The sequence below is a fragment of the Aquarana catesbeiana genome, linkage group LG11 (assembly GCF_042186555.1).
Source record: "Aquarana catesbeiana isolate 2022-GZ linkage group LG11, ASM4218655v1, whole genome shotgun sequence".
NCBI classification, from domain to species: Eukaryota; Metazoa; Chordata; class Amphibia; order Anura; family Ranidae; genus Aquarana; species Aquarana catesbeiana.
Genome location: NC_133334.1, coordinates 55,865,377 through 55,879,684, shown reverse-complemented (window position 1 = coordinate 55,879,684; position 14,308 = coordinate 55,865,377). Strand labels below are relative to the sequence as shown.

The following is a 14,308-nucleotide window of genomic DNA, read 5'->3' as shown; positions in this document are numbered from 1 at the left end:
GATCAACTCGTTTTATGTAAAAACAAATCTCATGGGGACTGAGTACGAAAAGCATTTATTGATAGTTTTTTTTATTTTATTTTATTTTTTATGATGTAGGTTTAGTGACACTAAGCTGGCCAAACACAAAGCCAATTTCCTGGTGAACTAACCAAAATCCAAACCATGGGTGGCCCTGTCAGCACCCTCCACCCAACATCCTTCAACCTGAAAATCAGAAGAACCAGGTGGAAAATTGTTGACTGGACAGCTGCTGCATCCAATCAGATGCAGCCACTGTTTGGGTATTCTGACAGCCATGGGTGCTGGCTTTCATAATACAATGTCCAGCAGGGAAGATTGCTCCATCCACGCTGTTTAGCATGAATGGGAGGGGTGTCAATAGCTCTTGTTCATCCTTGTTCCGTACTGGCCCTATCTCTCCTGGGTAAATCCTGCTGTGCAGTGAGCTCCAAGAGGCTAATCTAAAGACATACTGAGGGTAGTATTAAATAATCCATTTACCCCAGTTTTATACACCATTAAAAACACAACCAAAGCCAGCCATAGATGGTTCAAATCTCGGCCAGTTCAGCAGGGACCGGGTGAGATTCAAACCATGCATGGGCAGGCTGAATGTACCCACGTTGATCGATTTTACTTGGGTACAACCAGCCTGCTGGATTTTACATGGGATTATTGCTAGCAGCTGGTATAGCCCCTAGCAATAATCACTTTGTTCCCCCTGCGGCGATGGCTTCCCCTGCCAGGAGAACACAATGGCTCAGCGGGAGGGATTCCCCTGTCAACACTGACTGTGTTGATAGGGTAATCTAGCAAATTTGCAGGAAAAAAAATTTGCTCCATCTAAGGCCAGCTTAAATGTAAGTATTTTTTATATCTGACTACACTTTTACTTTAAAAGACAGGTTTACCTCGCTATATACTAACACTAACCCATCCACATTCCAATCTGCACTAACCCCCATCCTCTACACACCCCCCTTAGAATACCAATGCCTTTTTTTTATTTTCAAAGTGTAATCTTCCATTTCAATCATTGATACCATTTCTATTTCAGCCAAAGAAGCTTGGACTGTCCAATTTTGGCCACCTCCGCAAGAAGAAATTTGACGACTCCACGGACTATGTGTGCCCGGTGGATGCCAGCCCCCAGAAAAGCGAAGTCAAGGCCCCCAACAACAGTCCCGCAAAAGAGGCTGACAAACTGGAGCAGGTGGGCAGACTAATCTGATGGCATCCGCATTTGGCATCACCCCCTCCCCCCTACATACATTCCCCTCCCCTCTTATTGTCGTCTGTGTCTTTAACCACGTATCGCCATGTAACCATCCAACCGTCTTTACCAGCATGGCTTCACCCAAAAGACAGACTTTGCTTTTGTAGAAGAAGTAATTCTATATTTGAGATATTTTTATATGATGTCGAGCATGGCCTGGCGCTGGAGTTGCATCATAGACACTTTACCAATTTTATACAGAGGCTGCATTGTTGTCTGCTGAAGAAAATTCTAATTTAACTTCAAATATTTAAATATGATTAAGATTATGAACTGTGTAAATAGTCGCTGAGCAGTGTTATGATGATTGGGTTTTATTGAGGTCTGAGAAGTATGGAAGAAAATGAAAATGTTACGTGTACAGTATATAAAAAAAGACTGCTAGATTATTGATTGATCACTGAAGATGTAATAAATGAACATTATTAAGTTATGTAAACCCTCCATCTCCTGGCTTCATTTCATTGTAATCCTTCATTCTAACCTGTTTAGTATGTATTGTGGTGAATACATATTGTTCAAACAAACCTTTCCAATTTGGGGTGGTCAACTGTGCAAAATGTATAGACTGTCTGTTAGGCTCGATTCACATCTATGCATGTTGCTTTTGAGCGTTTCTGCAGTGCTTTTTGTGTTGCTTGCCGCGTTTTTGCCGCGTTTTGCATTTTGTTTTGTTTTTCACAATTTTTTTTTATACTGTATACAGTGTTAAAAAAAATAAAAGAAAAAAAAACGCAAAACACGGCAACTTGCGTTTTTGGATGCGGGTCCATTGAATTCTATTACATGCAAAACGCTGCATTTTGCATGAAAAAAAGTCCCCGACCCTTTCCAAAAATGCAGAGGCACAAAAGTGTGTGAATAGGGCCTGAAAGCATATTTAAAAGCAAAAATTTCACATATTACAACTTACCAAATTTTGGATGTGGTGGCTGCATTTGTGGTGTTCTGCTTCTTTTTTTTTTCCCTTTTATTTTCACGTAGATCCTGCTAATAGCACACTTCTGTCCCTTAATGTCTACACTCATTTTTCCATTGTATCTATGGAGGCAACCTTGGTTATCACTGGACTTAGTATATGTTTGCCTTTGTTCATCTCCATTATGGTGGATTGATGGGACTAGTAGTTTACACAATAAAGAAAGTCCTTTGTGCTTTGTTTTAAGCTCCACTGGAAGCATCAAGCTCATTGCATTTCTGGCAAGATCAACAGGAATTTTCTGTATTTGCTAGGAATGTACTTAGCCTTTTCTTCTGAAAAATAACTGATGCAGCCACCACTTCTAAGGACGGGTAAGCTGCAATTTTATACAAATTTTTGGTTTGAGGTTAAAATTGATAGTTGTATGCAAAGTCTGTGGGAAAATTTAAATCCATGTGAAATGAATACATTTTGAGTTGGCAACCCTAACATGAACATAGTGGGCTCCAGGGAATAAATGTCTCCAGATATTAATTTTACCATAACATTTTGGTGGGTATGTTTAATCTCTTACTAATAACTGCTTGTGTGTCCTATTGGTTATGGTAAATGCAGACAGTGGAGCCAACATTTTGTGAATAGAAGTTGGGTGAAAATCTAGCAACTCAAAGGGATATATTTATTTAAAAAAAATACTGTGCAAATGTCCGAGACATCAAAAGAAATCCCCATAATGTGTCTAATCTGTTTATTTTCAAATGATCAGCAGCTCCATCTAGTGGCCATATTGCAATGCTTTCCTGAAATGTCTCTAGCTCTGAATTTGGTCAAGCAGCACTTTTATTGAGCGTACTAATACTAAGGGAAAAGGCCCTTTGTTGTGGGTTGCATGATCATACTGCCCCTTGACGTAAATTGTATACTTTCTTTTTAAAAAGCCAACATCTACTATAATGAACCAACAAAATGACCTTCTATATGGTTTAACAGCAAATGATAAAAACAGCTATGACTAGGGCTAGTTATGACTAAAGCCTTGCACACACCAATGTCCCTGACCTCTAAAATTTAAAGTGGTAGTAAACTGGAAAAGTAAAAAAAACTAAAAACAAACTTTTTCCTTTTTCCTCTGCAAGGCAATGTAATAATGTGCTTGCATGCATCACATACTAGCACATTGTGTGAAACTTACCTTAAAATGAAGCCCTCCAGTGGCATACTGTCACCATTGACGGGGCTTCAATCTTCACCTGATCTTCCTTCCGGGTTCGTGGGCTCCGGTCCTTTTGAATGGCTGAGCAGCGATGATATCACTCCCGCTGTTTATGACACAGAGCTCTGGAGGAACAGCACAGGTATGCCACTCCTTCAGAGCGCATGCATGGGTGACATCACCGGCTGCTACACAAGTAAATATCTCCTAAACATTGCACATTTAGGAGACCTTTACAGTAACTGCAGGTAAGCCTGATTATAGGCTTACCTGTAGGTAAAACATAAACAAATGGACTTTAGTACTACTTTAATAAAGGAAACCTGGCATGAAAGAAAAAACTGAGATTTCTTTTGGTGACCTCTCTTACTGAAAATAGTTGACTGGCTGTCAGGCTTACCCCATTGCACCGCTACGATTAAGTCCTGGTGGGTGGGGCGAAATGCGTCAGTGGTATGGCTTAGGAGGAGCCCAATAAACTTTGCATAAAATATTTAATTTGCATTTAATTTTAATGGTTCAAAAAAAGTCAGTCAAAATGGTCGCCCCTCACGCATGCTCACTTCATGAAATCTGGCCCTCTTTGAAAAAAGTTTGGACATCCCTGGCCTAGTCGATTGGAGTGGAAGGGAGAGTGAGTACCTGCTAGAAATAGCTACCCGCTCTCTTCCCCAAAAAAAGTCCCAAAAGTGTTGGGGGGGGGGACTAGCGGAACTTACCTGTTAGAGTGAAGTTCCACTTTACGGATATTAGACCATACTTTTATTCTTGTAATGGGTTGGTGACTCAGAGAGTACTACAGACCTGTCCACTCAAAAGTTAAACAAGCTTGGTGGACTTGAGTCAATTTCTGGCTTCTTATATGTCCTGGATGCTAGAATCCCAATAGATAGAAAAAACTTCCAGGTTTGCAGCATCTACTTATAGTATCTAAGCACTGTATTATCAGTTTTGCATGGAACGACTCTTTAAAGCGAGTGGGTTAGTTGAACTGTGTAAGCTACCATTTGAAGAGGAAGTAGTAAATGAGAAAGGAAGAGCGTCCAGGGGAGAACCAGGTGCTCCTCCTTCCTCGTTTAAGTTTTGCCTAAGCTGAAATGACGGCTCCGTCATACCAGTAAGATACAGCCCAAACCTCCAAAGGGGAATTGGCACCACCACTCATCTGAAGAACCAGCTAATAAAATACCGGTAACCATTTTAATCAGTCCAGCGCAGCCCCCAGGTCAAACTAGTATCAGGTCAAGCCCCCAGGTCAAACTAGTATCAAGAACCATGAATCAGACCGAGACAGAAATATAGTTAAATCACACTTGTTTAATAATAATAATAAAAAGATAACAGAGTTAGCGTGGTCAAAACAAGCCAGAGTTCAGTAATTGGATCGGGTAGTCAGCCAAGCCAATGTCAGAGAGCCAGAGGTAAATGTAGTAGTACAGCAAGCAGGATCAGGAGCCAGAAGGGACATCAGCTGAGCAAGTCTTCAACAGGAATGCAGGAGAAAGTCTCTGTGATGTTGACAAAGGCGAAGGCAGAGATCAAGTGAGCTGGATGACTTTAAGTAGGCAGGACTGACGAGCAGAATCAACAACAGCTGGGTAACTGTGGAGAGAGATGGGAGGTGGCAATTAGCTGACAGCTGAGCGGCCAGCTCAGAGAAGGAAGGGCTGAGCCCAGCCCTGACAACTAGTCATTTTAGAAAAGGAGGTCAGTAATGGCAGCCTTAATATTTCTCTCGTAACAGGTTTCCTTTAACTTACCACTATGTTTTTGAGAGGGAACCATAGCAGCGCTTGGAGTCAACCCATGCAAATGAAGAACATGAGGATATCTTTCAAACCTAAAAACTATCATGTAGATAGGGTTCAGGCTAGTACAGCAAGGCAGGAGTGCCGATCACCAAGCTACTGTGCTGCCCTAAGCTTTTTGCTATCAATGCTGCCTACCTTGACTCGCAAAGTGATAATTGTGCCTGGATGTTTAATCCTGTACTAGACCCACCTTAATAAGCCCCATAACTGCATCATCGTTGGCTACGCCAGTTGTCCCCACACAGGGTGAGGCAGTGATCCTACCTTGGCTCACTAGAATTATTTGTCATTGAGGCAATTATTATAATTATTCATTCAGGCCATGAATGGCTCCACTGTTTGTATCTGGTAAGTAAACTTTAGATAATGGGAACAGCAGATGAAATACAAGAAAATAGACGGTATAAGTCAAATCATCAGATTGTATGTACTGCACTGCATATATATTCTGTCATTCTATCATTCCAGGTTCAACTTACAAAGCTAAAACACCAGGATAAGGATACTTATCAGTTATTTTGAGCAGGGACTAATGCGATTTGAAAAGACAGTCACATGGCTTGAAATAAATATCCTTACCCTTGTATAAAGCTTCTTAATTTGAGCCTTTTGTATATAATTTGTGTGCGATGTACAAGAATTTGTCATTTACAATATAAAAACGATCTGATAAAAGAAAAGTAAAATTTGTATAGAGAATCTAGTTAGATTTCATTCATTTATTTTTCATCTAGTGAGGTTACCAATGAGGGCGAATTGTTTAATTGGCTACCCTGAATAACATTCTTTTCATACACTTATGCCGCGTACACACGATCGGAATGTCCAACAGAAAAAGTCAGACGGAAGCTTTTCATCGTCTATTCCGATCGTGTGTAGGCCTCATCGGACTTCTTTTTTCGAAAATTCTGACGACCTAGAAATAGGACATGTTCTAAATATTTCCGACGGAACCAATTCCTATTGGGAAAACCGATCGTCTGTATGCTGTTCCGTCGGACCACAAACGACACATGCTCTGAAGCAAGTACGAGACGGAAGCTATTGGCTTACTGGCTATTGAACTTCCTTTTTCTAGTCCCATCGTACGTGTTGTACGTCACCGCGTTCTGGACGGTCGGACTTTGGTGTGATCGTGTGTACGCAAGACAGTTTCAGCGGAACTCCGTCAGAAAAACCTTCAGAGTTTATTCTGATGGGAAAACCAGTCGTGTGTACGCAGCATTACAGTGATGTGATTTGTCTTTTGTTATCAGTCTGTGTTTCTCATTCACAAGACCGACTCATCTCAGCATGTTTTTTGCACGTTTGTTCGTTTTTTTCTTTAATTATTCTGTGACCATAATTGTCCATGTGCTATAAAATCAGATTTTTTTTTCCTTTTGAGTTACGAAATGAATACAAGGACAATCCTGAGCAACCTATTCAATTAGTATCAAATCAGGCAGGCTCTTGGACTTCATAGTTGAAGGTAGATCTAAAGCAGGGGCGCTCAACCTTTTGAAGAGTGAGGGCCACTTAAGTGATTTGGTAAGCAGTCACCAGCCACAGTGAACTTTGAGGTATTACCACCCCCCTAAACTGCAAATGTAAATGAGCCCCTATTGTCCTGAGCCCCCTATATAGCTGCCTTCATTAAGGCTACTTTCACACTGGGGCGGTTGTCAGGCACTTTAGCGCTAGAAATGGCCTCTGCAAAGCACCTGAAAACTGCCTCCCATTCAGTGCAGTGTGTCTTTTCACACTGGGGCGGTGCGCTTGCGGGACGTTTCGAAAAGTCCTGCAAGCAGCATCTTTGGGGTGGTTTGTGAGTGCTGTATTTAGTGCTCCCAAAACGCCCTGCCCATTACAATGAATGTGATGCGCTTCTAAAGCGCATGAAAAGTGCCGCAAAACTGGAGTTTTTACCCTTTTTTTGGGGGGGTGAAAAACCGCTCTACTAGCAACCGAAAAGCGCCCCAAAAACGAGCGGCACTTTAGTGCTAACAGACGGCGCTGCCAGTGTGAAAGCACTCTAAATATCACTCTGCATGGAACAGGAGCTGGTGCTATGGAGGAAGCATCAGCTTATGCGACTCCTGCTCCCTCCGCAGCCGCCTATCGGCGCCGGCTCCATGCACTCTGATGCTCTGGGATGGCGGTTCGGGAACCTGTTGATCGCAATCTGGGCTTGCTGACCCGCTATCCCAGAGCATGGGCATGTGCTTCCCTGGTTTGAGGTTGAGGGCCATATCGGAGGGCTCCGTGGACCACAGGTTGAACACCCCTGATCTAAAGGATTGTACAATCAGTTTGTGTAGTGTATAGTCAGCCTTGGACATGGGGTTAGGCATTTTATGAATTTTTCTAACACTGTCAAGGTGATTACTAGAAATAGTTGGACCAAAGTACGGCAAAATAAAAAAGGTATACCCCTATTTACTGGAAAATAGAGATTACAGTGCCGTGAGATTTCAAAGCCACTCTTTTGCTGAAACTAATTTTTTTTCTGTGTATCACGTTGCTTATAGGCTAAGCCATGGTAAATCTCAGATTTAAAATGAGGAGGGGCTGCACTTATGATACTACTTAATTTTCTGTAAATACATTTGAGATTTACTGTATGTAGTTTCCACAGAAAGTGCAGCATATACATATTCACAAATTAATATATAACTTAAAATTATATATATATTTTAATTTATTTGCGTCCTTCAGCCTCCCCTGCCAGATTTCACAACTAGGTCTGCTTCAGTTACACAATAACTGGTCGGTCAGGGACCCACCCCCAGCCTGCTAGATGAATAATAAAGGAGCAGCAGCACACTGATGAGGTCATCCTTCTGCCCATTTAACAAGCAGGAAAACTCTTATAGGCTCAGAGGGCTGCCCCCTTCCTCCCCTAGTCTGAGTCCTGCCCGGGTTATAGGAAGCTAATATATAAAGACGTATTCAGGTATATAATTGTTAATGTACATTTGCATTGAATAACATTGTACAGGTCTTCTCTGCATGAACTGCATTGCTTTCTTTCATAACAGATGGTGTGAGGTTTTTCTTTTGTAGTGTCCTGTGTGCGGTGCATGGGTACTAGTTCAGTGCTGTGTGTAAAGTCGTCAAATTTCCTTCCTATTTATGAGGCTGCTGACTGATTTTACAGATGGAGCATTCAGAGGGGATGGTAAAGCAAATAGGGGCTTTTTCTGAAGGAATTAATAACCTCACTGTGAGTATTAAATCCTTTCTCCTTTCTTTCAGCTAACACTGCTTGGGATTTTATCTCAGAAGGTTCTTCTTATTCAAAGCATAATGTTTATAAGTAATACAAATTTAAATGCAATGAAATTGTTTGCCTTTTATTAAAGACAAAACACTGTCACATTGCCCATCCAGGGGTATTACTGCATTTCAGGGAATTTATTCTAGTCCATTGAATACGATACTGGGAAGTTTGATACTTAGAGGTGGGGACCATTAATATTACTGCTATGAGACAACCCGTTCAGGAGAACCTTTTCTTAGAAATATGATGTATACATATATATATACCCCCCCTCCTATACATCATAATTCTAAGAAAAGATAAAATTATACATACACACAAAAGTGAGTACACCCCATCACATATTTGTAAATATTTTATTATATCTTTTTATGTCACAACACTGAAGAAATTACATTTTGTTCTACAAGCTGTACACTCACTACTTTGTAGCAGTGTAAATTTGCTGTCCCCTCAAAATAACTCAACACACAGTCATTAATGTCTAAACCGCTGGCAACAAAAGTGAGAAACACCCCTAAGTGAAAATGTGCAAATTGGGCCCAATTAGCCATTTTCCCTCCCCGGTGTCATGTGACTCGGTATTGTTACAAGGTCTCAGGTGTGAATGGGGAGCAGGTGTGTTAAATTTGGTGTTATCGCTCTCACTCTCTCATACTGGTCACTGGAAGCTCAACATGACACCTCATGGCAAATAACTCTCTGAGGATCTGAAAAAAAGAATTGTTGCTCTACATAAAGATGGCCTAGGTTATAAGAAGATTGCCAAGACCTTGAAACTGAGCTGCAGCACGGTGGCCAAGACCATACAGCAGTTTAACAGGACAGGTTCAACTCAGAACAGACCTTGCTATAGTTGACCAAAGATGTTGAGTGCACGTGCTCAGCGTCATATCCAGAGGTTGTCTTTAGGAAATAGTTGTATGAGTGCTGCCAGCATTGCTGCAGAGGTTGAAGGGGTGGGGGGGTCAGCCTGTCAGTGCTCAGACCATACGCTGCACACTGCATCAAATTGGTCTGCATGGCTGTCATCCCAGAAGGAAGCCTCTTCTAAAGATGATGCACAAGAAAGCCCGCAAACCGTTTGCTGAAGACAAGCAGGCAAAGGACATGGATTACTGGAACCATGTCCTGTGGTCTGATGAGACCAAGATAAACTTATTTGGTTCAGATGGTGTCAAGCATGTGTGGCAGCAACCAGGTGAGGAGTACAAAGACAAGTGTGTCTTGCCTACAGTCAAGCATGGTGGTGGGAGTGTCATGGTCTGGGGCTGCATGATTGCTACCAGCACTGGGGAGCTACAGTTCGGTGAGGGAACCATGAATGCCAACATGTACTGTGACATACTGAAGCAGAGCATGATCCCCTCCCTTCGGAGACTGGGCCGCAGGGCAGTATTCCAACATGATAACGACCCCAAACACACCTCCAAGATGACCACTGCCTTGCTAAAGAAGCTGAGAGTAAAGGTGATGGACTGGCCAACCATGTCTCCAGACCTAAACCCTATTGAGAATCTGTGGGGCTTCCTCAAACGGAAGGTGGAGGAGCGCAAGGTCTCTATAACATCCACCAGCTCTGTGATGTCGTCATCGAGGAGTGGAAGAAGATTCCAATGGCAACCTGTAAAGCTCTGGTGAACTCCATGCCCAAGAGGGTTACGGCAGTGCTGGAAAATAAAGGTGGTCACACAAAATATTACCATTTTAGGTCCAATTTGGACATTTTCACTTTTGTTGCCATTATTAGACATTATTGGCTGTGTGTTGAGTTATTTTGAGGGGACAGCAAATTTACACTGTTATACAAGCTGTACACTCACTACTTTACATTGTAGCAAAGTGTCAATTCTTCAGTGTTGTCACATGAAAAGATATAATAAAATATTTACAAAAATTTGAGGGGTGTACTCACTTTTGTGAGATACTGTGTACACACACTATACACACACTATAGTACCAAAAGTATTCGGACGCCTGCCTTTACACACACATGAACTTTAATGGCATCCCAGTCTTAGTCTGTAGGGTTCAATATTGAGTTGGCCCACCCTTTGCAGCTTCAACTCTTCTGGGAAGGCTGTCTACAAGGCTTAGGAATGTGTTTATGGAAATGTTTAACCATTCTTCCAGAAGTGCATTTGTGAGGTCAGGCAATGATTTGGATGAGAAGGCCTGGCTCGCAGTCTGCGCTCGAATTTAGCCCAAAGGAGTTCTATCAGGTTGAGGTCAGGACAAGTTCCTCCACCCCAAACTTGCTCATCCATGTCTTTATGGACCTTGCTTTGTGCACTGGTGTGCAGTTATGTTGGAACAGGAAGGGACCATCACCAAACTGTTCCCACAAAGTTGGGAGCATGAAATTGTTTAAAATGTCTTGGTATGCTGACACCTTAAGTGTTGCCTTCACTGGAACTAGGGGGCCAAGCCCAACCCCTGAAAAACAACCCCACACCATAATCCACCCTCCACCAAATGATTTGGACCAGTGCACACAGCAAGGGCCTCTTAGTTCCATTGAAGGGAATTCTTAAAGCGTTAGCATACCAAGACATTTTCGAGATTTTCATGCTCCCAACTTTGTGGGAACAGTTTGGGGACGGCCCCTTCCTGTTCCAACATGACTGCGCACCAGTGCACAAAGCAAGATCCATAAAGACATGGATGAGCGAGTTTGGGGTGGAGGAACATGACTGGCCTTCACAGAGTCCTGATCTCAACCCGATATAACACCTTTGGGATGAATTAGAGCAGAGACTGCGAGCCAGGCCTTCTCGTCCAACATCAGTGCCTGACCTCAGAAATACGCTTGTGGAAAAATGGTCAAACATTCCCATAGACACACTCCTAAATCTTGTGGACATGCTTCCCAGAAGAGTTGAAGCTGTTATAAATGTAGAATAAATTGTAGCGCTAAAAACACACATATACTAATGGTGAATAAAAAGTTCTAAGTGCATGTAAACATAATGTCCCAAAAAGTGATTGTAATCCAAAAGGACAATAGTCCGTGGTGAAAGTAAATAATCCGTGTATCAATCCTGTCTGCTTCCCAACCGTCAACTTGTATGTCATCAACTTTAGCGAATAGATGGAATACGCTTACCAGAGAGGTTGGATTCTACTGCCATGAGCATAAAATCAATGGAGCTTGATGCCACCCAGGGCAAAGTGGTGAAGTGTTGGAGGCAAGGGTAGAGCCTCCGCAGGGCCGGGACGTCCCTTCTTTATCCACCGAAGCAGAGCCAAAATCGATTCCAAAAAACAGAGTGGTTTCTGGTCTGTGTATCAGCCTTGAGGTTGAAACCACTCTGTTTTTTGGAATTTTTTTAGCTCTGCTTCGGTGGATAAAGAAGGGACGTCCCGGCCCTGCGGAGGCTCTACCCTTGCCTCCAACACTTCACCACTTTGCCCTGGGTGGCATCAAGCTCCATTGATTCTATGCTCATGGCAGTAGAATCCAACCTCTCTGGTAAGCGTATTCCATCTATTCGCTAAAGTTGATGACATACAAGTTGACGGTTGGGAAGCAGACAGGATTGATACACGGATTATTTACTTTCACTACGGACTATTGTCCTTTTGGATTACAATCACTTTTTGGGACATTACGTTTACATGCACTTAGAACTTTTTATTCACCATTAGTATATGTGTGTTTTTAGCGCTACAATTTATTCTACATTTGTTTTCTTTCTTGTCACATGGTTTGTAGCAGCTGGTTTTGTTTTTTCTGGGTAGCGCATTAATCATCCCCTTTTCATTGAAGCTGTTATAGCTGCAAAGGGTGGGCCAACTTAATATTGAACCCTACGGACTAAGACTGGGATGCGCGTAAAGGCAGATGTCCCAATACTTTCAGTAATATACTGTATATACACAGTATAAAGCTATTGATGGTTATAGTAAAGGGTACTTCTCACAAATTTCTTTTGCAGGATTAACAAGTGTCAGTATGTATTTAACCTATGGGTGGTGGTGTCAATGGACAAATCTCCCCGCTGTCTATTGTGTTATGACAGCAGGCACCTGTAGCTGTCAGAATGCCTGAACAGCGGCTGCATCTGACTGGACGCAGCCATGGTTTAGTCAACAATTTCTACCTGGCTTTTTTTTTTTCCAGATCAAATGTCAACCGGGAGAGTGCAAACAGGGCCAGATTTCAGCTGGTTCATTAGATCACCTGTATGGCCAACTTTAGTCTGTATCCCTAGGGGCTAATAATGAAGAACCACTTGGAAATGGTCAACACTGCATTGTCAATTGCACTTTTACCTCTGTACAGCATTTGTACTGTTGCGCGCCGAACATATGTTCCTTTGGGTACATATTTGCATCTCAACACTGTATAGACCATGTAGACCAAATAGGATCAGTTAGTCATACTACAAGGATTCTGTTTTTTATCACATAAATGTTTTGGACAGAGGGGTGAAGTGTTGGAACTCTTAAAAAAAATGTTATGCATGTTTTTTTCATTGAGAAGATTTCTTTCCACTTCCTTTCCTATAGACACCGCATGAAATTAGAAGGTATCTCTCTAAAGTTAGGGAAATCCTCTTAGTGGAGGCTCCTTTATTGCAGTGACAACTATGTTCCTTTCCGGTTACCGCTTTGAAGTTTAGATTTTTCTTCACTTTCAGTCCCAGTGATAATGGTTAACAGGACAATAGCGAGTGAATCAGCCTAATTGGAGACATGGACAGCAAAAACAACCTCAAAGCTGCTCCATTCATCAGGGTTTGTGGTCATTTGTTGTGATTGAAAATGGCCCGTGGATCACCAAGAATATGTCAAGTAAAGCGTTATTTCCTATTAGACACACTAATGTGCAGATGGTCCAAAGGTGAAGGGGGCAGGTTTAAGTGCCCAAAATGGCTACAATTTTGATTTTAGTGGACTATTTTAGTGAATAGGGACACTTTGGATTCCGATCTTGGCATGTGGTACTATTACTTTTTCTTGAATTTCAATCTGAAGTGCTCTCCACGATGCTGTTCACTGTGGATACCGATACTAATACTGTGGATTAGACCCTGTTATAGGGATGCATCACCTAAAACTGGCCATACATGGTTAATTTTTTTTCTTTGTTCAGCCAGGGAATGAACAAAAAAAAATTAATAGATTCCTCCATCCACACATTTGAGGTTCATGGGGGAAATCCTCCCTGCTGCACTATTGTATTCTGACAGCAGGCAGACTCCCCCCCCACTGTCAGAATACACAGATCAGCGTTGCAGCCGCTACTCGAGAGGCATTTGTCTGACAGGGCAGTTGAACAGAAGTCGATCAGTTGATGGACTTCTGTTCAACTTCAGTGACTTTACATAGATCAAAATTCAAATTTTCATCTATGGTCACCTTAGTTGTTAACTTTTCCACACTGTATCCAAGTTTGGAAAAAAAAAACGTTTTGGTTTTAGATGCATTCTAAAGCAGAACTTAAGAGGGGAGGTTTTGCTTCATTGCATTCTCCTCTTTAATTATTGACACTTTATGGGGTGGGGAGAGAGAGTACCTGGTTTTGACATGTACCCACTTCCAGTCCGATCGCCATGGCCATTGCAGCCAAAATTCGTCCCCCCAGCCTTCTGGGACACATAACCGGTCCCAGAAAACTTCAGGACCATTCACAAAGCTCAGAGTGGCAGGAAACCAGCTGTGAAACCACAAAGCTTCACTGCTGGTTTTCCCTATTTAGGATGCCGTCTCGGCTCAGGTGAGGACAACCTGGATTTCTGGACAGGTAAGTGTCCTTATATTAAAAGTCAGCAGCTACAGTATTTTATAAAAAATTAATATAATAATCCAACAGGGA

General features: G+C 42.1%; 1 protein-coding gene and 1 long non-coding RNA gene across 16 annotated transcripts in view; one reads left to right on the top strand and one right to left on the bottom strand.

The window, feature by feature from the left end:
• PPFIBP2 (PPFIA binding protein 2) overlaps positions 1–14,308 on the top strand; it is a 346,167-nt gene that overhangs the window by 320,614 nt on the left and 11,245 nt on the right. For 13 of the 15 annotated variants that reach the window (XM_073604444.1, XM_073604445.1, XM_073604446.1 and 10 more), the window contains 2 exons: positions 1,061–1,216; positions 8,365–8,430. In XM_073604444.1, the coding sequence (XP_073460545.1) occupies positions 1,061–1,216; positions 8,365–8,430 (222 nt within the window). Of the gene's footprint in view, positions 1–1,060; positions 1,719–8,364; positions 8,431–14,308 lie in introns of those variants that run through there. The other 2 variants (XM_073604448.1, XM_073604452.1) reach the window with 2 other exon arrangements.
• The window catches only part of LOC141112054 (uncharacterized), a 41,783-nt gene continuing 32,186 nt past the window's right edge, over positions 4,712–14,308 (bottom strand). Inside the window, exon 3 of the long non-coding RNA XR_012236518.1 lies at positions 4,712–5,016. This is a non-coding gene — a long non-coding RNA (uncharacterized lncRNA). The remainder of the gene's footprint in view (positions 5,017–14,308) is intronic.